The 23,001-nt window shown below is 35.8% G+C and overlaps 1 protein-coding gene across 16 annotated transcripts in view; it reads right to left on the bottom strand.

The window, feature by feature from the left end:
* The window catches only part of ATP11B (ATPase phospholipid transporting 11B (putative)), a 152,694-nt gene that overhangs the window by 91,721 nt on the left and 37,972 nt on the right, over positions 1-23,001 (bottom strand). For all 16 annotated transcript variants that reach the window (XR_008914006.1, XR_008914004.1, XR_008914005.1 and 13 more), the window contains exons 5-8: positions 10,598-10,705; positions 10,161-10,289; positions 7,695-7,798; positions 1,016-1,063 (exon numbers count right to left, since the gene is read on the bottom strand). Coding sequence is in view for 12 of the 16 variants with exons in the window: in XM_056807473.1 (XP_056663451.1) it covers positions 1,016-1,063; positions 7,695-7,798; positions 10,161-10,289; positions 10,598-10,705 (389 nt within the window). In the remaining 4 variants the exon portion in view is untranslated. The remainder of the gene's footprint in view (positions 1-1,015; positions 1,064-7,694; positions 7,799-10,160; positions 10,290-10,597; positions 10,706-23,001) is intronic.

The following is a 23,001-nucleotide window of genomic DNA, read 5'->3' as shown; positions in this document are numbered from 1 at the left end:
ACTGATATATCCCAGCTTGCAAGCTCTCTGGATAGAAGCCATAGTTTAGAAGTAGCCAGGCATGTAGCTTGATCTATAGCATGAGAATTCAATCCCTCCCCTCCCCAAATACTGTATGCTCTTCCAAGAAATTACTAATGTAGGAATTTTGTGAGAAACTTGGTTAGATGGTTACACATAGACATACTGAATTATCACCTATAGAAAACTTTGTTTAGAGCCACTGAGGTAATCTCAATCCATTATCTCCATCTTGTAAATCATTACTAACCATTGTCTCTGCAAAAGGCTTACCTAATCCTTTAGCCTACGCCCCTTTCTCTATTAAGTATGTACCTGAAATCAGTATACTTTGTCACTGATCAGCAAGAGATCTTGTGCCTGTAAGTCTGTCTGTGACCCTCCTGATCCCAACTTCATTACTCTTACCCTTTCTGTGACCCACAAATAACTTGACAAGTATAATAGTTAAAATTAAATTATGAGGCTGCTAGTAGCTTTATTACATCAAAGTAGTGATAGAAAAGAGAGGGAAATGTAGGAAAGAGGTAAAGAGTTGTTTGACTTAATACCCCGTTTGCCCTTTGATGTATTGAAGCTCACCACTAATAGGGGTGGGGAAATGGGGGTGGGGGTGGGGAAGTGAATGCACAGTGCCTAGGTCTCACCTCATAAGCAATTTTCTCCATCCACTACTTCTCCCACATCACATTTCAGGAACCAATAAGAGTTCCTTATTTTGCCTGGCATCACCCGGGGGGCAGTGCCTGTGGAATCAGTTTCCTGTCTGGTTGGTTTCAATTTCCTTTCTCTGAGAGTTTCTCTAAACTTGGGCATCTCAATGGTAAAGGATCTTTAGGTCCCTGGTTGATGATGTCAAACAAAGTGATATAATAGGGAAGGAAATTCCCATCCCACATGAGCTTGACTTGACAACAAAGGTAAACACAAAAGGCATTGAAAAATCTATTTAAAAAAAAAAAAGGAATTTGATAAACAAAATTCTGTATCTTACCGAACAATTTCTTCCATTTGTTGATTCAGTATCATTCTTCCAATGAATCTACAAAAAAGAAGCAATATTACAAAAATGTAAAATATCGCCAAAATTTATTTATACCAGCAGTAAAAAAAATTTTAGATCCAGCCTGTACAATATTCTTTCACATATAAAGTAGAAAGTTCCATAAGAATCCTTTGCTTCCTTCAAACTCAGAAAAGGTGCCCCTATAGGAGTCCTTTTCTAATCCCACTTATTTTTAGTGCTTTCTTCTTCCGGAAATCATTTGGAATACTTTTATTTACATAGCCATGTTTAAGTATTATAATTTTCCACCTCGTATTGTTATAAAGTCAAGTGCAGACATCATATATAGTAGGAACTTAATAAATATGTATTAGAGCAACTAGGTAGCTCAGTTGAAAGAGAAATAGGCCTGGAGTCAGAAGAACTTTAGTTTAAATCTGACTTCAGATACTTTCTAGCTCTGTGACCCTGGGCAAGTTACTTAAGCCCAATTGCTTAGCCCTTACTGCTCTTCTGCCTTGGAATCAAAATGTAGTATTGATTCTAAGGCAGAAGGTAAGGGTTTAAAAAAAAAATAATGCATTAGGGGACAGCTATGTGGCTTAATGGATTGAAAACCAGGCCTAGAGACAAAAGGTCCTTGGTTCAAATCTAGCCTTCAACATTTCCTAGATATATAACCCTGGGCCAAGTCACTTATCCCCATTGCCTAGCCCTTATTACTCTTCTGTCTTGTAACCAGTACATAATATTGATTTTAAGATGGAAGGTAAAGGTTTTTAAATTTTTTCTAAAATAAAGATGTGTTAAATTTGTTTACCTAGTATGTACCAAGTTACATGATGGCAATAGTTACAAAAAGTAATGACCAAGTCACAAATATTAATGAAATGATAGAACCTAAAATAAATTTTACAATCTGATTAAAAACTTTTTTTTTTTGGTAGAATATCCATGGAAATTAATAGTTGTGGCAGATATATATTCTTTTTAAAAATTTTACGTTTATAGTCATGCAAAACACACTTCCATATTGGTCACTAGCAAGAACAAAGTCATACATAACCAAAACTCCAAAATAAAACCTAAAATACACTGATGTGAAAGATTGTATGCTTTGATCCACATCTATTCAATTCCAGCAGTTCTCTCTCTAGAGGTAGATAGCACTCCCCATCATAAGCTGTAAAAAACAGACTCGAATACAGGACTACAATCCCCACGAGCCTTTGCTCCACTTCCCCAGAATGCCTTGTAATCTCACCTGGGCCGAGATCGAGAAGGTATTTAAGCTGATTCAAAGGCTTTTGAGAGGCTCTCTCTTGGCTCTTTTGGACTTCTGTTTTGCAGCAGGCGCATCTCTTGCATGATGTGAGGTTATTTTATCTAGGCCTCTGGCCTAGGCACATGTTTCTTACTTGTATATTCTTTAATCTTTAACCTTTAATAAACCTCTAAAAAATATAATACTTCTTGCAGAGAGAAACTAATTTCTACCTGCCTCAGTCTCCCCATCTCCCCTAAATTTTAACTGTTACAAAGCCCTTCAGGATTGTCCCAGATCATCAATAATGCATTGTTCAATATTGCTGTTATTGTGTACAATGTTCTCCCAGTTCTGCTTATTTCACTCTGCCATCAGTTTCTGCAGATCTTTCCATCTTTTTCTGAAATAATTTTGCTATTATTTGGTATTCACCAACAAGTACCACGATTTGTTCAGCCACTCCCCCACTGATGGACATCCCCTCAATTTCCAATTCTTTGCCACTACAAAAAGAGCAACTATAAATATTTTTGAACAAGTAGATCCTTTTCCCTTGTTCTAATTTTGCCACATCCCTCCAACATTTATCACTTTCCTTTACTGTCATATTGGCCAATATGATAGGTGTGATGTGGTACCTCAATGTTGTTTTAATTTGCATTTCTCTAATTTAGAACATTTAATTTAGAACATTTTTTCTTATGACTATTGATGGCTTTGATTTCTTCATCTGAAAATTGCTTGTTCATATTCTTTGACGGTTTGTTAATTGGGGAATGGCTTGTCTTCTTATATATTTTTGTTAGTTCTCTATAAATTTGAGAAATTAACCTTTATCAAAGATATTTGTTATAAAATTTCTTTCCTAGTTTGTTTCTTTTCTAATCCTGGTTACATTAGTTTTGTTTCTACAAAAGCTTCTTAGTTTAATATAATCAAAATTATCTCTATCTTTTGTTTGAGCATAAATCCTTCCCATCTTCAAAGACCTGCCAGTAAAATATTCTGTGTTCCCCTAATTTAGTTATGGTATTACTCTTTGTATCGAAATAAAAAAAAAAAACATGTTTTGACCATATCTTGGTATAGGGTGTGCAATATTATTCTATATCTAGTGTCTGTCATATTGTTTTCTAATTTTGCCAACAGTTTTTGTTAGTGAGTTGTTATTCCAAAAGTTGTGATATTTGGGTTTATCAAACACTAGATTACTAAGGTAATTTACCCTTGTAGTTAATCTACTCCATTAGTCTACTAATCTATTTCTTAGCCAGTACCAGATTGTTTTGATGACAGCTGCTTTATGGTGTAAAAATAATAATTGGTGAGTTATAAAAATGGACGGGAAAACTATGTCAATACAGGTTCAAAACTGTTCAGATACTTTTGATAGATATAATCAAAAGTATCTTCAGTGATAAAGTGAAGCTCAAATATGAATTTCTCTTCAGGGCCAGGCACAAGGATGCTAGAGACTCATATTAAAAAAATATTTATTAAAACATATATGGATAACAAGGATTTCTAATTCTAAGGGATTCTAATTCTAAATCCACTCAAATAAGCTCCCTGGTTCCACAAGGAACTGCTTCTTCTGTGTTTCACAGGCTACACTAATCCTCCCTGATCTGACTAACCCAAATTTATACTATTCTAAATAAAACTACCATTATCCTTATAATTCTTAACTTCGCCTTACAGTTATAAAATAACAAAGGCTAGCTGGTTGAGTCTCAACAAGAATCACGTTAAGACTCTTGAGTCTTAACAGACTCAGAGACCAAACCAAAGACCAGACCTTTCTTTGGTCTTCTCATATATAAACTAATTTATGAAGACAGAAATAGATAGTCAATAGTGTTTCCCAAGTTGGAGAAAGAAAGCACTGAGCTCCATCAGGTCTTTTCCCTAGACAGAGAAAGAGATGCAAAGATGTTGCCTCCTCCAGCCCTGAGAGTCTCTGAGTGTGTATCTCTGCCAACTGCCAGAGACCAACAACCAACTGCCAGAGAGAGTAACTGACACAGAAAAAAGGTTAATAACTGTCAACATTTGAAATTGACATGCTTTCTCAGCTCTGCTTCAAACGCCAATTCTTTCTCAAGCCAGCCACCCTACTTCTTATCTCTAAATAATAAAACAATACTTATTTTCTAATATCATCCTTATAATAAGACAGTTTGAGATCTGATTCTGCTAGGCCTCCTTCCATCACATTTAGTTCCTTTGATATTCTTGACCTTTTGTTCTTCCATTTGAATTGTTATCATTTTTTTATTTGATTGGTATGTCAGTGAATAAATAAATAAATTTAGGTGGAATTGTAATTTTTATTATATTAGCTAGGATTACTCAGGAGCAATTATTATGTTTTCAAATTGTTTAGATCTGAGTCTATTTGTATATAAAGGGTTTTGTAATTGTATTCATATAATTCCAATGTTTGCCTTGGCAAGTAGATTCCCAGGTATTTTATATTGTTAAGAGTGATTTTAAATAGAATTTCTTTTTCTAACTCTTGCTGCTAGACTTTGTTGGTAATATATAGAAATGCTGAAGATTGATGTGGATTTATTTTGTGTCCTATACTTTTAATAAATTTATTAATTATTTCAACTGGTTTTTAATTTATTCTCTAGGATTCTCTAAGTGAACCATCATATCATATGCAAAGAATGACAGTTTAGTTTCCTCATTGACTAATTTAATTCCTTCAATTTCTTTTTCTTTTCTTATTGTTAAAGCTCGCATTTCTAAAACGATATTAAATAATAGTAGTAATAATGGGCAGCAGACATATATTCTTTTAGTCTACTAATACACTATAGATATTCTTGTGGAAAAAGTCGAAAGATGTGGGCTAGAAGATAATACAATGAAAGAGAATGGGAAGCAACTCAATAGCCAAATTAATTAACAAAGAATTAATTAAGAATAGTCATTGGGGGCAGCTGGGTAACTCAGTGGATTGAGAACCAGGCCTAGAGATGGGAGGTCCTAGGTTCAAATCTGGCCTCAGACACTTCCCAGCTGTGTGAACTTGGGCAAGTCACTTAACCCCCATTGCCTAGCCCTTACCACTCTTCTGTCTTGGAGCCAATACGCAGTATTGACTCCAAGATGGAAGGTAAGGGTTAAAAAAAAAAAGAATAGTCATTAATGGCTCAATGTCAACTCAGAAGGGGGCTTCCAGTAGAGGGTGCCACATATCTCTGTTTAGCCTGAACTTTAAAACAATTTTATCAATGACCTAGATAAAACCATGGAAAATATACTTGTCAAATCTGATGATGCATAGTAGAACATAGTAGATAAAAAACAGAACTGAGTTTAATAATCCAGTGTTCAATAACCCAAGAACATCACTTGGTGAGAATAGATTATGATTGCTATGAAAACTGGAAACAGCTTGGCTAAAATAAACCAGATTAGACACCATTCACAGCTATGGTTAAGAAAGAATTCTCAAAGAAATAATTAACAAAAGTAATGACAAAGAATGAGAAAAAAATTCTGAAAAGAAATTGAAAAGAGTTTGCATAACAAAATTATATTAAACTAGCATAAGAAAGGAAGTGAGTGATTAGGGAAAAACTGCATTAAATATCTCTGATACAGGTCTGATATCAAAGACATACCTGGAATTAATACTAGCATATAAGGGTGAAAGTCAATCCCCAATGGACAATTGGTCAAAGGACATGAACAAAACAGTTCTGAAAAGAACTCTTAACCAAATGAAAGACTTTTTCAAATCACTATTAATAAGTAAAATGCAAACTGAAACAACTTTGATATTTCATTTTAAATCCCTAAAATTACCAAGGATGACAAAAGTAGGAACAATCAACTGGAGGGGTTGTGAAAAGATAAGTATATTGTCATGCTTGGGAAAAAAAAAATGTTGGTAAGATGAAACATATGGTTATGTCCACCTAGGTAACTTCTCTGGGACAGTAAGTGCAGACCCTTGAAGACTAACTTCAGAAAACACAATATTTACGTTTATTGGTAGACTGAGGATAGAACCCTGATACTAAAGGAACTAATTCTCAAACCCACCAAATCTACGTTTCTCTCATAAAAAATTCTTCTGGCCTTGTGGCTGCCTACCAGCTCCCTACTTTCTAGCTAAATACCACAAAAGCTAATTAGCTACCTAGATTTTATCCTCAGACTGTTGTTCAGTTACCCTCAAATTTGTCTCCAAAAAGTTATTGAGAAAAGACTCAAAATGGGCTGAGTCCCCTGCCCAAGGCTGGGATTGGCTCTTGAGGTAAAACCTCAAAGCCCCAAATGATAGAATCTTTAGAATACCTTAGCCAAGTTGTTAGAACACAGCAAGGAAAGCCAGATCACCTTCAAGATATTCTCCAGTGCATAGGAACCTCCAAACCTCCTAAAACTGGTTAAGTCCAGCTAGCAAACAAGAGTTGCTTCTTCCCTTCCAGCTTAGGAACAGGGAAGTGGCAGTTTTTTCTCACTCAAGCCCCTTCCTCTCTAGCCCCCTGCATTCCAGAATCCTTTCCAGGGTCAGTGTCTAAATTTGCCTCAGTTCTTTTGGAGACAATTTCCATTTCCCTTGCACTTACTCTTATCCCCTATAACCCTATTCCTACAATACTGTTGTGGCACTTAGTAAATTAATAGCAATCTGGAAAGCAATATGAATTTAGGCTAAGAAAGTGAGTAAAATATTCCTATCCATTGGCATAGAAATGCCATGGCAAAGCACATGGCACAAGCAGATAAATTATTTTTTAAAAGAAGTACTTTTAAATAGTAGCAAAGAACTTGGCACACAGTGTGTCCATTTGACTGGGGAGTAAAGAAACTGTAGTAATTGAAAACAATAACATCACTGTGCTGAAAGAAATGATGAATGTAAAAGAACACCAAGAAGCACAAGAAGATTCATGAACTGATATAAAGTATAGTAAGCAGAGCCAGCAAAAAAGCATAAAAAAGATAACCGTGTAAATTTCATTTTTTTTTAAAACCTTTACCTTCCGTCTTGGAGTCAATACTGTGTATTGGCTCCAAGGCAGAAGAGTGGTAAGGGCTAGGCAATGGGGGTCAAGTGACTTGCCCAGGGTCACACAGCTAGGAAGTGGCTGAGGCCGGATTTGAACCTAGGACCTCCCGTCTCTAGGCCTGGCTCTCAATCCACTGAGCTACCCAGCTGCCCCCAACCGTGTAAATTTCAACAAAAAAACTTGAAATTGATTGCTATTAAATTATATTGACCTAACTTGGCCCCAAAAAGAGATATAAAAATATACCTTTCCTCTTTTCTTGACAGAGCCTGCTATGGAATACTGCATAGAATTTTTAGACCCAATAGGCTGTTTTTCCCAAACTGTTTTTTCATCTTTTTAATCTAAAAAATTTAAAAGTTACCTATATAAGTCTGCTTCTGGCTGCTGACATTCTATCACAGCTATGAGTGTGTCCAACTTGGCAACAGTTTGCAACACTGCTGTTTCTGGAACTGCCACATGTGTCTGAAAATAAAATAAAGTACTTTAATAATTTTTTAAAGGCCTTGATTTTTGGAGAAACTCAAGAGATAGAAGCTAAGATCAGAGAACTTACAAATCACCTAGTCCAACCTTTTTGCATTACATTAGGGACTTGTTACTGGAGTCCAAATGTGGAAGTTTCATTATCACTGAGAGAGAAAAAGTTTGTTCTAGAAATCTTTCTATTTTTGTCTCCTCATCCTCCCGATTTCATCCTTAAATGCTTTCAAGATGATCTGGGCCAGTGTTGGCGAACCTTTTAGAGATCACATGCTTAAATAGTACCTTCAAAGTCCCTCTAAGGCCCCCTTGCATTACACCAGACAGGGAAGGGAGGAAGGGCTTGCATTGGGCTTCTGGATGGAAGGACAGGGCATGTGAAAGTTGTCCTCAGGCACGGTGGAGAGAGGGAACAGAGCAGCCCCCTTTGGAACCCCACGGCACACATGTGTCACACCTTTGCCAACACAAATCTATCTAGGCTAAGTATATTCCCACCTTTTCTCTAAGACAGCTTTCCCCTTCACTTTATCCCCATTTTATACTGCTCAAAATCTTCTATTTCAGGGGCAGCTGGGTGGCTCAGTGGATTGAGAGCCAGGCCTAGAGATGGGAGGTCCTAGGTTCAAATCTGGCCTCAGACACTTCCCAGCTGTGTGACCCTGGGCAAGTCATTTAACCCCCATTGCCTAGCCCTTACCGCTCTTCTGCCTGGGAGCCAATACACAGTATTGACTCCAAGATGGAAGGAAAGGGTTTTAAAAAAAAATATTTCTATTTGCCTCAAGTTTTACAAATGAGTTTATTATTTATTTATTTATTAAAACCATTTGGCTCTCTAGACAAGAATAACTCAGGCTTCCTTGTTGCTCTGTTATTTTAAGCTCTTTTTGACACTGATCCTAGTCATCATCCTATCTCCTCCTCTAAACTTTCTGTAAGTGGGTTAATAGCCTAAAATCACTGCTACTCTTGGATGTAAACCTCTGATGGCCAAGGTGATATGGGAGCTCTTGTGGTTCCGTTACTAAGAATAAATGGCAATTCTGAGAATCTTATTTTGAGAATAAATGATAATAACAATAGCATCTTGATTCAACCACTGGTGGTAGCTAAGTGACTCAAAGAATAGAGCACAGGAGTCTAAGTCACTGGAGATGTTTAAAAATTAAAAAAAGATGAACTAGATGGAAATTTTAGAAACAAAATTCATGATTTTGGGAAAAAATATGGCTAGATGATAACAAAAGTTCAGTCCAACTCTAACATTCCATAAGTATATAAAATGAAGAATTAAATGTTATTTAATTCTATACTTCCACAAAACCTTTATAAAACAAAAGAAAAAATGTGCCAGACTATATATCTTGATTTTGGGTTTGGAAACATGTTCACTAGCCCTTGTAAGGATAATTTTAGTGTTTTGACTTTAATCTACATAATTGGTTGCCAGGGATGATTCCCAAACAATAAAATACCCAAGTCAGCTGGGAATTATGGAGATTTTAATTAATATAGAGAAGAGAGAAGGGAGAAGGGAGAAGGGAGAAGGGAGAAGGGAGAAGGGAGAAGGGAGAAGAGAGAAGAGAGAGAGAGAGAATGAATTTAAACTGCTCTGCCTCAGGCTGAGCCAGGCAGTAGTTAAAGGCCTTGGCACCTCCCTGAGCCTAAGGGAAAGGGAGTCAGTCTTATCACTCACCACGAGACCGTCTCCAATCTGAGTTCCAGTCTTCCACTGAACTCAATCTCCTGAACTGAGTTCAGAATGAATTTCACTCTGAACTGAATTGCCTGAATTGACTTTTTTACCCCTCCTTTTAAAGAAATTTTCTCTTATGTCACCTCCCCTAAATTTTCATACCTACCAATCACAGTAGACGCTTTTTTCCAGGACTGCCCATTCTTAGTTCTCACCTTCTCTGGTTAGATTACATCTTCTGAGTACTTCACACTTCTTTGTTAAGCTCGCCTTTTGTGAGTTATTTGACCTTTTTGTGATTAATTTAACCTTTACAGGTACTTAATACCTTTTTGTATTAGATCTAAAAATAAGACTTAGTTTAAGTTCTAGCTTCACTATAAGGTATGAGTTAAGTACCTTAATTGTTCAATCAGGAGTTTACAACTTTATCTTCCCCTAAAGTATGTCTAAGTATGGGTGGATTAATGTAAAGTTCCGAAGACATTCCTGGTTCTGTTAGACTAAGTATCTCCATTGTTACAATAAGGAAATAGCTAAATCAAATCTTCTAAAGTACAGTCTGAGTAGTTTTAAGATTCACACCATAAATCTCACTGAGACCCAATAAATGGAACCAACACAATTATTTCTAAAGATATGAACCTTGAGGTTAGTTTCTCCATCCAGGCTAGCAGTCGTAACATGGCATGAACCATCCACTCTGTCTGAAGACAGAAGTACCAAATCAGCAGGAAAAATTTCATCTTTGGCAATTCTGACAATATCCCCCACCTAGAAAAAAGGGTTCAAAAAAATAAATTAAAATACCTAAATTTTTATAGGAAAAAGTTTTTAAAATTTCCATTGTATCTTAAACAAAGTACCATACAATTTTAACAAGTAAAATAGGTCTTTAACTTATAAGCAAATTAAAATTCTCAGTTAAGCCATCCCAAATCTACTGTTGGCTCTCATTTCTTCATACTTGGGCTATTTCATTATCTATCAAACTAATCTTCTGAATGTACATTTCAATAAACTCCAGTGGTTCCCTATTGTCTCCAGAAACACATATTCACTTTAATTCACCAAATGCATACCCGGATGTTTTTTGATCTAGTTTTCACAAGGCCACCACTTCGAACAACATAAACAGGTGCTCCATTTACTTCATTATCCGATTTATGTCGTAACCAGTCTTCATATCCCTAAAAATATATGATCAGAAAAATAAAACCATAATTGATGTAATTTTTAAACACTCTTAGAGACATATCTTTCAATGGCAAAACAAATATTCCTTATTCATTTAGCATAATGAAAAGGTTGAAAAAGATCTCTAAAATTCTTCAAAACTAAAAATTCCATATATGAATGGTGAAATAAAACAGCTAAAAATTAATCAGTAGGATAGATAGATAGAAGAGATAAGTAAATGACCTAGACAGTTAAGAAACTGGGTAATGAGCTAAATTAAAGACAGTTTATAAAAAGAGTAATCAGAATAATAAACCAATATCAAATGGTTTTGATGTCTGTTGCTTTACAATAGTGTAGTTTGGAAGTACTATTTCTTCTTGATTTCAACTTTTTTTCATTTCCCTTGATATTCCAGGTCTTTTGTGTCTCTGCTATTTTATCAAAGTTTATAAAATATCCTTTTTATGGTCTGATTGGAGTAACATTAGAACTATAAATCAATGTTATCAGTATTGTAATTTTTATCATATAGGTGTGGCCTAGTCATATATAGTGCAGACTCCTCCCTCTATTTAAGTTGTTTATTTCTTTAAGGAGTACATTTTAATTGGATATATATAAGTATTTTGCATTCTTTTTGTAAATTGATCTCCAATATTTTATGCATTCGATAGTTATTTTAATGACTTCCCCGTTACTGCTTCTTGGATTTTGTTAATGTTATACAATGTTTTCCCAAAAGTCAGAAATGTAGTTTAAGCTTTAATAACTGCAGAATATGTCACAAATATTTAAAAAATTTGAAAGGTTATTAATTTAAAAAAATATTAATCTTACTTATTAAAATCCAGCATAACCACTGTCTTGGGCTATATATCCCACTGATCAATTATAAAATTTTTAAAAACTCTCATCAGTTGCTCCTCAGTGACTAAAAGGTTTCCATTTGTAATCCTAGCTTTATGATCATTGAAAGAACGAGGTTTTAATGCATACAGGATATTTTAAACATTTTGGATAAAGAGGACATCCTCTTCTAATCCACTGCTCAGAGAAAGTGTCATCTAGAAACAATCACATATGCAATGCATAATAATGACAGGGTATCCTGTCTTGTTAAAATTTAAAATGTTTTATTCAAAATCCATAAAACTAAATATAAAACAATTTAAACAATTAAAATTTAATTTTTTCCATTTAAAATTCACATGACATATTCTGTATCTGTAGCATTTATGTTTCTGAATTAAAGTTTAAAACTGCATTAAAACTTTTGGGACAATCTATAGGTTTCTAATTTTTGTTAGGGTTTTATTTTCTAACTGCAACTTTGCTGAAACTAATGTCTCAGTTTCATTAATCTCAGACACTAGTTTCTCAGCATCATTTCATCAGCAAGTAGGGATAGTTTCTTTTTTCTTTAACCTTTAACTAATTCCTTTCATCTTATAACCATTGCTAGCAATTCTAGAATGATGTGAAATAATAGTGAGGGAAAATAAGTATCCATATTTACTCCTATACTTAATGGGAAAGTTTCTAGTGTATCTCCATTTCATATAATGCTGGGTTTCAGTTTTAGATACTTTTTATAGTGTTAAAAAAAGTTTCTTTATGCCTGGATTCTGATATTTGTTGTTGTTGTTTTTTTTAAAATATAAATGAGAGTTGTCTGCATCTGGTGGTTTTGAATATTTTTATTCTGTTTTGTGAATGGTTCTGATAATTCTTTTTATTTCTACTTATTTTACTTTGACGACATTTTGCTTATTTCATATTTTGATTTGGTTTTCTGCCCTCTTCCTTTTAAATCACATTGGCTAAAAGTTTGTCAATTATATCAAGTCTTTTCAAAGACAGTTTTAGTTCTGTTAATCATTTCTATAGTCTTTCTGGTTCCTAGTTTCTCTCTTTCTCCTCTAATTCCCATACTTTCTCTATTCTGCTTATTTATTTGTTGGCTTTCTCATTTAAAAAACTCATATTCACTTCATTAATTCACACCTTTTCTATTTCGTTATTTGTCATTAAGGCTATACCAATTCTTTCATAACATTTCTCATATATCTCTCCAGAAGCCATAAGGTACCCCTCCCGCCCTCCACACACATACACACAGCCTACTGAAATAGCCTGATGGTTGTTTTTCCTTTTTTCAAGTCTCTCCTCTAGTCCATCCTAATCTCCTAAACAAAACTTCCTATAGTATAATTCAATAACTGCCAGTGGCTCCCTATTGTCTTCAGAATAAAATTAAATCCTCTGTTTTTTAAAGTCCTTTCCTATCTTTCTAGTCTTCCTACACCTTACTTCACAATTCAATGATACGTGCCTCTTGTGATTCTCTTCCCCTGGCTGGGCCTTAGAAATTCATTCTCATTCTCATTCTCATTCTCTCTCTCTCTCTCTCTCTCTCTCTCTCTCTCTCTCTCTCTCTCTCTCTCTCTCTCTCTCTCTCTCCCTCCCTCCCTCCCTCCCTCTCTCTCTCTCCTTAAATCTTCCTTCTCTTGTAAATATTGTAAATAAACTACTATATATTCCATTTAATAATTCATTTTGGGATTTAGAAATTAAATCCCTGGCGACCACCTAATTAATAATATATTTCAGTTCAACCAAAATTAAATTTAACATACTATTGGAGGAGAGCCTTTAAAAGTCTTGTATTTTGCTCTACCAAGTTAAGACATTTTTTTTAAAGAATAAAAACCAAAAGAAATAGAAATAGTGGGATATTTTTGTTTTACTCCTTTCATTCGACATGATGATTATGAAGTCTGCAATAGAAAATTGCTTACAAATGCCTACTTGTTTCCTCCTCATATTTCCATTTAGAAGTCTCCATTTTTCATAACAAATTGTTTTCACAAAGATTTTAAGAGACAGAGAAGCAGAGACAGAGGCAGGTAGTTAGAGATTTTCTGTCAATTGCCTATTGCTGGGTATTACTATACCCATGATTATCTCCCCCTCCAAATCTTTGGGTATCTTTACCCTTTGTGAGAAATTCTGTAAAGTAATTACTGCATGCTTTCAAAATTGTGTTGCCTTCAGCATAGAAATCCTATGGAAATCCACGATGAACTTTGGCTAGCTCTGCCAATCTTTCCATTGCCATTTTTCTACGAGCCATTTCTTCTTTTTTTAATTTTTTCCTTTATATTTTCTTTTTTCTTTTCTTTTAAAATTAATTTACAATATTTTCCCATAGTTACACGATTCATGATCTTTCCCACCCCTCTTCCCTCCCCCCTCCCGGGACTGAAAAGCAATTCCACTGGATTATACATGTATCATTGTTCAAAACCTGTTTCCATATTATTCATATTTACAATAGAGTAATCTTTTAAGGCCAAAACTCCAATCACATCCCCATTGAACCATGTGATCTATCATATGTTTTTCTTCTGTGTTTCTTTCTACTCCCACAGTTCCTTCTCTGGATGTGGAAAGCATTCTTTCTCAAAAGTCCCTCAGGATTCTTCTGAATCATTGCATTGCTACTAGTAGGAAAGTCTATTACATTAGATTGTTCCACAATGTTTCAGTTACTGTGTACAATGTTCTTCTGGTTCCACTCATTCCACTTTGCATCAGTTCTTAGAGATCTTCCCAGTTAAGATGGAAATCCTCCAGTTCATCATTCCTTTCAGCACAATAGCATTCCATCACCATCAGATACCACAATGTGTTCAGCCATTCAGACATCCCCCCCATTTTCCAATTTTTTGCCACCACAAAGAGCTCAGCTATGAATATTTTTTGTATACACATTTTTCCTTATTATCTCTAAGAGGCATTTCTATTTCTTCACTGGGCATCTTATGTTCAAAAAAATGAGAGCACCTCTGTCATTGAATAAAATATTGTTAACAGAGGGCAGCTAGATGGCTCAGTGTGGATTGAGATCCAGATCTAGAGATGGGAGGTCCTGGGTTCCAATATGGCCTCAGACACTTCCCAGCTGTGTGACCCTGGGCAGGTCACTTAACCCCCATTGCCTAGCCTTTACCACTCTTCTGCCTTAGAACCAATATACAGTATTGATTATAAAATGGAAGGTAAGGGTTATTTAAAAAAACATATTGTTACAGAAATTTTTACATTTCATTTGATATCTTGTTATTCTGCCAGTTTCATTTATGAATGCTTTGGCAATGATTGACTACTCACTCAATTTTATAGCAAACTTTCTATAGACTAATTTTCACTTTCACTATTTTATACAGTGATAATAATTATAGTTTTATGCCACATCCTCATCTGCAGTGTTTTACAAATGAGTTTATAATCTAAACTGATATTGTCCTTAATGAAGACTCTTTCTATTTGGCAAAGAGATCAAGTATGTCTTAGATAAGGCAGTTTGGGGGCATTCTTGTTTTCTCATTATGGTGACTATTACATCAATTTAACTTTCATATGAAATAATGATGACAAAGATCAACAAATTTGCTTTTGTCCCTTCCAGTTTTTCAGCATTGACATTCATTTGTGCTGATAAAGCCACTGCAACTGTGTGTAAAATATCATTGTCAGATTATACATAGCTAATTCTGCTATTACTCTAACATCAGGTACCAGTCATTCCTTCTTTGTTCAGATTATTCAATTTGATTTTTTTTGTGATATTACTCAAAGCTCAACATGTCCTGTGCTCTCTTCTGGAAGACTGTATTCATGTTATGGAGGTAAATGGAATCTCAGTGCTTTCCAAGAATTAGGTCACCCTCCAACCATTCTGGAGGGCAATTGACCCAGCCATAGCACTGCTGGGTTTGTACCCCAAAGAGACAATAAGGAAAAAGACTTGTACAAGAATATTCATAGCTGCACTCTTTGTGGTGGCCAAAAATTGGAAAACGAGGGGATGCCCTTCAATTGGGGAATGGTTGAACAAATTGTGGTATATGTTGGTGATGGAATACTATTGTGCTCAAAGGAATAATAAAGTGGAGGAATTCCATGGAGACTGGAACAACCTCCAGGAAGTGATGCAGAGCAAAAGGAGCAGAACCAGGAGAACATTGTACACAGAGACTGATACACTGTGGTTCAATCAAACATAATGGACTTCTCCATTAGTGTCAATGCAATGTCCCTGAACAATCTGCAGGGATCTAGGAGAAAAAACACTACCCACAAGCAGAGGACAAACTGTGGGAGTAAAAACACCGAGGAAAGGCAACTGCTTGACTACAGGGGTGAAGGGGATATGATTGAGGAGAGACTCTAAATGAACACCCTAATGCAAATACCAACAACATGGAAACGAGTTCAGATCAAGGACACATGTGATACTCAGAGGAACCACGTGTCGCCTATGGGAGGGGTGGGGGTGGGGAGGAAAAAGAAAATGATCTTTGTTTCCACTGAAGAATGTTTGAAAATGACCAATAAAATAATGTTGGGGGAAAAAAAAAAGAATTAGGTCACCTTCATTTTTCAAAATAAGCCATCTTTTCAAACATAAAATGTGGTATAGTAGAAGAAGGCTAGGTTTGGAATTAGGGATCCAGATTCAAATTCCAGCTCCATTACTTAATACTTTTATAAATTTTGCCAAGTTATTCAAATTTGTTCAGTTTTAATTACCTGTAAAATAAGATGGCTGGAATAAATGATCGTTAAGATTCATTCCAACAAAAATCATATGATACTCTGATCTAAACTACTCTGTGCCCATCTGAATTTATATTCACAAAACATTAAAGTATATATATATGCTAGCCTGATTTGAGGGACCTTGCCAAGCTTTTCAAAGACTCTGGACAGTGCTTCTGGGACAGAGCTAAGATGGTGGAGTAAGGAAAAGCAGCTCAAGATCGCCATGAGAATCCCCTCCAATCATTATTAAAAAACAAAAACAAAACACCACAAAACAAATACAGGAGTGAAAGAACTAACAAGGAGACAGAGAATCTGGGGCACTGGAGTGAGAGGGGGGCACAGTCAGCAAGATTATAGCAAGGAGTGAAGAACAAGCCAAGAGTAAGCCACACACCCCCCCCAACATCTGCTGTTTCAGGTTCAGAACCTAAACCCATGACAATGTTCAGACTCTGAGACTTTGTGTGGACAAATAGAAGTCCAAGCTAACACATACCTCTTGAAGTTTCAAAGCCGTGGTAAAGTCTTGAATCCCAGCCTAGGAAAGTCTGGGATGAAGTGGACTGATCTGTGTGGACCCAGAGCAAAGCCAGGAATCCCAGTCTTGAGTCTGTGTTGAGGACATGCACCCCAGGATGGGGTAGTTGGTTGACTCAAGGAGGAAGCTGGATCTTTTTGCAAGGGGCTCAAGGCAGAGCTCCAGAACAAGGCAAATAATTGTGTGCCTGATTGGATCCAGTTTAGTTTGAGATCAAAAGCTTATGCCTAAGCCTAAGGCAAGTCTTTAAGTTAACAGCATCTCAAAGGTTAACTGAATCAGCAGTGGGAGGAGGCTTTCAGAGCTCCCAGTCCTCAGTCTATCATACCACTTTGGAAGACCTAAAACTGGCAGAAACCCCCCAAAAGAGCTAAGGGCAGCATCAAGGAAGGAATGAAGTTCAAGAGGGTAACCTACACTCCCAGAAACAGAGCCTACCCACAAAAAGGTAGGAAAAATGAGCAAACAATAAAAAAATCACCTAACTCTAAAAGAACATTTATGGAGACAAAGAGCAAGGTACAGACACAGAAGAGGACAGTGAAAGAAAAGCAAACACACACAAAGTCCAAAAGAAAAATATGGATTGGACACAGATTCTGGAAGAGCTTAAAAAATAAAAGACTTCAAAAACCAATTAAGAGAGGCAGAGGAAAAGTGGAGAAGAGAAATGAAAGCGATGCATGAAGAAATGGGCCAACTGAAAAAAGAGAACCAAAAATTGACAGAGGAAAATTAGGTCTTAAAACAGTAGAATTGACTAACTAGAAACTAATGATTTCATAAGAAATCAAGAAACAATAAAGCAGAATCAAAGGAATGGCAAAAAAAGAGGAAAAGATGAAATATTTTACTGAAAAAATAACAACCCTGGAAAACAGATCCAGGAGAGACAATCTGAGAATTATTGGACTCCCTGAAAGCCATGATCAAGAAAAAAGTTTGGGTGGCACAATTGAATGTAATAGGTTTTTCTACTAGCAGCAATCTAGGACAATTCAGTGGAACTTATAAGAAGGAATGCTATCCACATCAAGAGAAAGATCTGTGGGAGTAGAAACACAGAAGAAAAACATGATTGATCATGTGGTTTGATGGGGATATGATTGGGGTTTTGACATTAAAAGATCACTCTACTGCAAATAGGAATAACATCAAAATAGGTTTTGAACAATGATACGTGTTATACAGTAGAATTACTTGTCAGCTACAGGAGGGGGGAGGGAAGAGGGATGGGAAAAATCATGAATCATGTAGCCATGGAAAAATATTCTAAATAAATTTTCAAAAAAGCTTGGATATCATAATACAAGAAATTATCAAAAAAAAAAAACTGCTTAGATATCCTTGAACAAGAAAATAAAATTGAAACGGAAGAATTCCCAGATTACTTTCAGAAAGAAATCCTAAAACAATAACTTCCAGGAATATAATAGCTAAATGCAAAAGCTACAACCCCCAAGTGTTAAGGGTAAAATTAGGGTTGTTGACTGAATATATTATATTAGTGGTCACCAGGGATTTAAATTCAATCCCAATAAAATACTCAAGTCAGTTTGGGATTTTTATGGTGCTTTAATTACAATAGTAAGAAGAAATTAAGGAGAAGAAGGTAAGGATAGGAGATTTTCTCCGGCCTGGCGTAAGTCAAAGGGAGTTCAGAGGCCTCAGCCAAGGGGCCTTCTCAGAAGATTAAATCTCACTCGGCTTCTAGCCCCGAGGCCTCCTCTGAGATGAGGGGCCTCCTAGGAGAATAGTGCTTTTCAGGAGGGCAAGGAAAGGAGGAATCAGCCTTACCACTCACCAAGGCCGCTTAGGGAAGACTCTTCACCTAAACCACCCTACAGAACCAAATGTCATGAGCACGCCAAAATGCTGCCCAGAGCTCCCAATGCCGCCAAGAGCTCCTGATGTCACTGAGAGAGAGAGAGATCATAGGAAGTGACGCAAAATACACAGGCAGTTCTTGACATCACTTCCTCTGTCTCACATGTATGAATGGTGGCTTAAGCTTGACTTAGGACAGCCAAAGGGGTCAGTCAGTTGTTTCAAATTTGTTACTTGCTAGCACAAGTCAGTCATAGGCCATCTTCCCCGACACTTAATCCTTAAGTTGGGGTGTATACATTCCTGGTTGCTAGAATTCTAAAGACTAAGCAGGGTGGAGTAAAACTAAAATTCACACAAGCCAAAGAGAAAATACTGCAAGCAGCCAGAAAGAAACAATTCAAATATCATAGAGCTATAATCAGGATCATACAGGACCTACCAGGTTCTACATGAAAGGATCAAAAGGCATGGAATATATTATTCAGGAAGTTGAAAGATCTTGGTTTACAGCCCAGAGTCACCTACCCAGCAAAATTAAATATATTCTTTGAGGGGAAAAAAGGATGACATTCGATAAGATAGAAGATTTCCAATCATTCCTGAGGAATAAGCCAGACCTAAACAAAAAAATGTGAAGTCTAAACATGAGACCCAAAAGAAGCTTTAAAAGGTAAATGAGAAAGAGAAAAACAAGAGACTCATTATTAAGGTCAAAATGTTTATATTTCCACATGGAAAGAGGATTATCTGTAATTCTCAAAAATTACTCTTAGTAGTAGAGAAGATAGAAGTAATATATACTTAGAATGTGGAGAAGTAAGCCAATTATGATGATATGATGTATATGATGATATGAAATAATATATATGTATGATATGCATGAATATGATATATGTTAAAAAATCAAGGGGTGAAAGAGAAGATTGAACTGAGAGAAAAGGGGAGAGATAGAATGGGGTAAAGTATATAACATAAAGAGGTGTAAAAAATCATTATAGAGAGGGAAGGATAAGGATGGTAATAGGCAATGCTTAAGTTTTACTCTCATAACGGGCTCAGAGAAGGAAAAACAAATATACTCACTGGAGTATAGAATTATATCTTACCCTACAGAGAAGTAGAAGGGTTGAATAAGACAAGGGAAAGGGGAGGTAATTAGAGGAAGAGAGAAGTAAAGGGGTGATAAAAAGCAAAATACTGGTGAGGAAGAACAGAATGGAAAGGAATAGAGCAGGATCTAAAGGGGGAAAATAAGATGGAGGGCAAAACAGTTAGTAATCATAACTGAATGTGAATGGAATGAATTCACCTATAAAATGGAAGCAGACAGCCGAGTGGATTAAAAACCTGAATCCTACTATATGTTGTTTACAAGAAACACATTTTAGGTAGAGTGAGACACACAGATTAAAGGTAAAAGGCTGGATCAGAATTTATTATGCAATATCTAAAGTTAAAAAAGCAGGAATAGCAATTGTATTAGACAAAGCTAAAGTAAAAATCAATTAAAAGAGATAAGGGAGGAAATTACATCTTGCTAAAAGATACTATAAACAATGAATATCAGTACTAAACATTTATGCACCAAATGGTATGGCATCCAGATTTCTAAAGGAAAAACTAAAGGAGGAAATCGATAGTAAAACCATACTAGTAGGGGGACCCCAATCTTCTCCTATTAGAACTAGATAAATCGAACCAAAAATTAAATGAGAAAGAAGTAAGGGAAATGAATGAAATGTTAGAAAAATTAGAGTTAATATATATCTGGAGAAAACTGAATAGGGATAAAAAGGAATATACCTTCTTTACAGCAGCACATGGTACATACACAAAGAATGACCATGTAGTGGGGCATAAAAACATTGCAAACAAATGCAGAAAAGCAGAAATAATAAATGCAAATCTTTCAGATCACAATATGATAAAAATTATAATTAGTAAGGTATCATGGAGAGGCAAAGACTTTCTCTACTTCTTCATATTCTGCAATACTGGCACATAATCATAAGTATCTTCATGGCAATCTTTTGGCCAATGTCCAATATGAGTATTATAGGTGAAATGAGTGAGTTTCCCATTGATGTTACTGCTTTGGACCATGATGCAACTAATTCTGTAAACTTTGTTGGTTTCTACACAAGAAGCTGGAAAGCTACAACTTCCTTTCAGCTTCTGGCTTCACTTGCATAAAAAACTCAATATTGATCTGATCTAGTTCTGCCAGGAGTATGTCAACCCAGCTGTTGGTAGCCTAAATGTGAGAGCCTTGTCTCACAGCTAAACCAATGTTTATAAAAGCCTAAATATGTAAGATTCTTAGCTCACTTTATTGTTCTTTTTACCACTCCTATATCATTTGGAAAAAAGCTACATATTACTAATGGCCATTTAAAAATTGTGTACTTTCTCCTGATGTGCCACAGTCATAGAATTCACTACCCAACCTTTGATAAGTTCTTTGGACAAAATGTCCACTCTGTTACTAGTAACATATAAGGGGGCATCAGAATAGAATTTAGGGAACACAAATATGACTTACAATCAGAATAAAAAAGAATGTTTGTCTTTTAATTATAAAGAAAAAATGATGATGACAAAGGTAACAATATGATGGAAGCCTATATACATTTAACTTTTATTCTACTTCACTTTGTAGTTACCAAGTTTACTAAGCTTTTATCAATCTTTTATTTAGTGGAACCATCATTTTACCTGCATAAGACCACACTGGGTCAGGTATATTTTTTTTTGGGGGGGGGGGGGTTAACATGAAAAGAATTTAAAAATTTTTATACATATTTCAATATATACTTAAAGACTGCACCAGAAGAGAAAAAAGAATTATGAATCAATCAATGACTACACCTCATAGCCCCCTAAATTTCCTCAACACTTCACCATTACACCACTCATACTTGTAACCAACCCAATTCTCACTTTACAAATGAGGACATAGAGGCACAAACTTGCCAAAGGTCATACAGGTAGTAAAAGTAGCAGAAAGGCTGCAAATTTTTTAGTTTTACCCCAAATCTTTTAGAACTTTCCATTGACCTTCAGTGTCTAATTTATGTCTCAATCCAAGGGTAGAAATGTAAAGCCTATAGTAATATACTTCTCCTCTTTCCTCCCTTGTTCCCTATTTCTTTGCAAACTGAAAAATTAATCAGATAACTAGATATAAAATAAATGTGTCAGACCTTAATTTATTGTGTGATAAATGAATGACATTGAGAGTACAAACTACCTTGGTAAAGTTATATAATACTGAGCCAGGGACAAACAGAGGGTTATAAACATAATAGCAGGCTAATAATAACAATAACAATAATAATAATAATAATAATATATGTATGTATGTATGTATGTATGTATGTATGTATGTATGTATGTATGTGTGTATGTATAGATAGTCTTTTAAGGTTTATTAATTACTTTCCTAATAAAAATTCTAGGTGCTTAGAGTACTTGATGAATTCAAATTGAGGTTGGTAAAAGTGTTACCCTCATTTTGCAATTTAGAAAACCAAGGCACATAGAACTAGCTTGTCCAGGAGAAATACTGGAAGGTATCAGAAACGGAAATCTAACCCAGGTTTTAGTTGCTACAGAACAGCCCTCCCTCTCCACAATACTTTGCTACCTACTATAATACAGATAAATTATAATCTGCAGCAGACTATTGAGGAAGATGGGAGATCATTCAAATAGTATATAGTAAAAGCCACTAGAAACACCAACCAATAGAGATGGAAAGTGGTTGTTTATATAAACACAATATTCCCATAATAATTTTTCATTCCATATATTTACTAGATTCTCATGTCTCTCTTTTGATATAAAATGTTACTCCTGTGAATTTTAAAAGTCTCCATCTTGGTATAGCACCCAAAAATTGTGCACACCCACACTACACGGGCATGTGCTAGTCAATGACAAATCAGAAATAACTAACTGCCCACCTGGGCTGTCCTAAGCCAAGCTAGAGCCAACCATTGGCACTTGTGAGACACAGGAAGTGAGGTAGGGAACAGCCTCTGAAATTCACTCACTTCCTGTGGAGAGAGCTAGATGCCAGTTGGTGTTAGGAGCTTGGACAGGGAGAACGCCCGCAGACAGCTTTCCTTCAGATCACTCACGTGAGTTAAGGACTGATTCTTTCCACCTTGGCCCTTTGGGCCTAAAACTCCCTCTGCCTTGGTCAGAGGTTGAGTAGCCCCTTTCCCTTTTCTCTTCTCTCCCTCTCCTTTTCCCTACTCCCAGTGTGATTAAACCTCCATAAACTCCATTCTGACTTGAGTGTTTCATTTTAGGAATTTCATA

This window comes from Monodelphis domestica, chromosome 8, assembly GCF_027887165.1.
Source record: "Monodelphis domestica isolate mMonDom1 chromosome 8, mMonDom1.pri, whole genome shotgun sequence".
Taxonomy (NCBI): Eukaryota; Metazoa; Chordata; class Mammalia; order Didelphimorphia; family Didelphidae; genus Monodelphis; species Monodelphis domestica.
The sequence above is the reverse complement of the archived record's forward strand: the minus strand, read 5'-3'. Positions and strand labels throughout refer to the sequence as shown.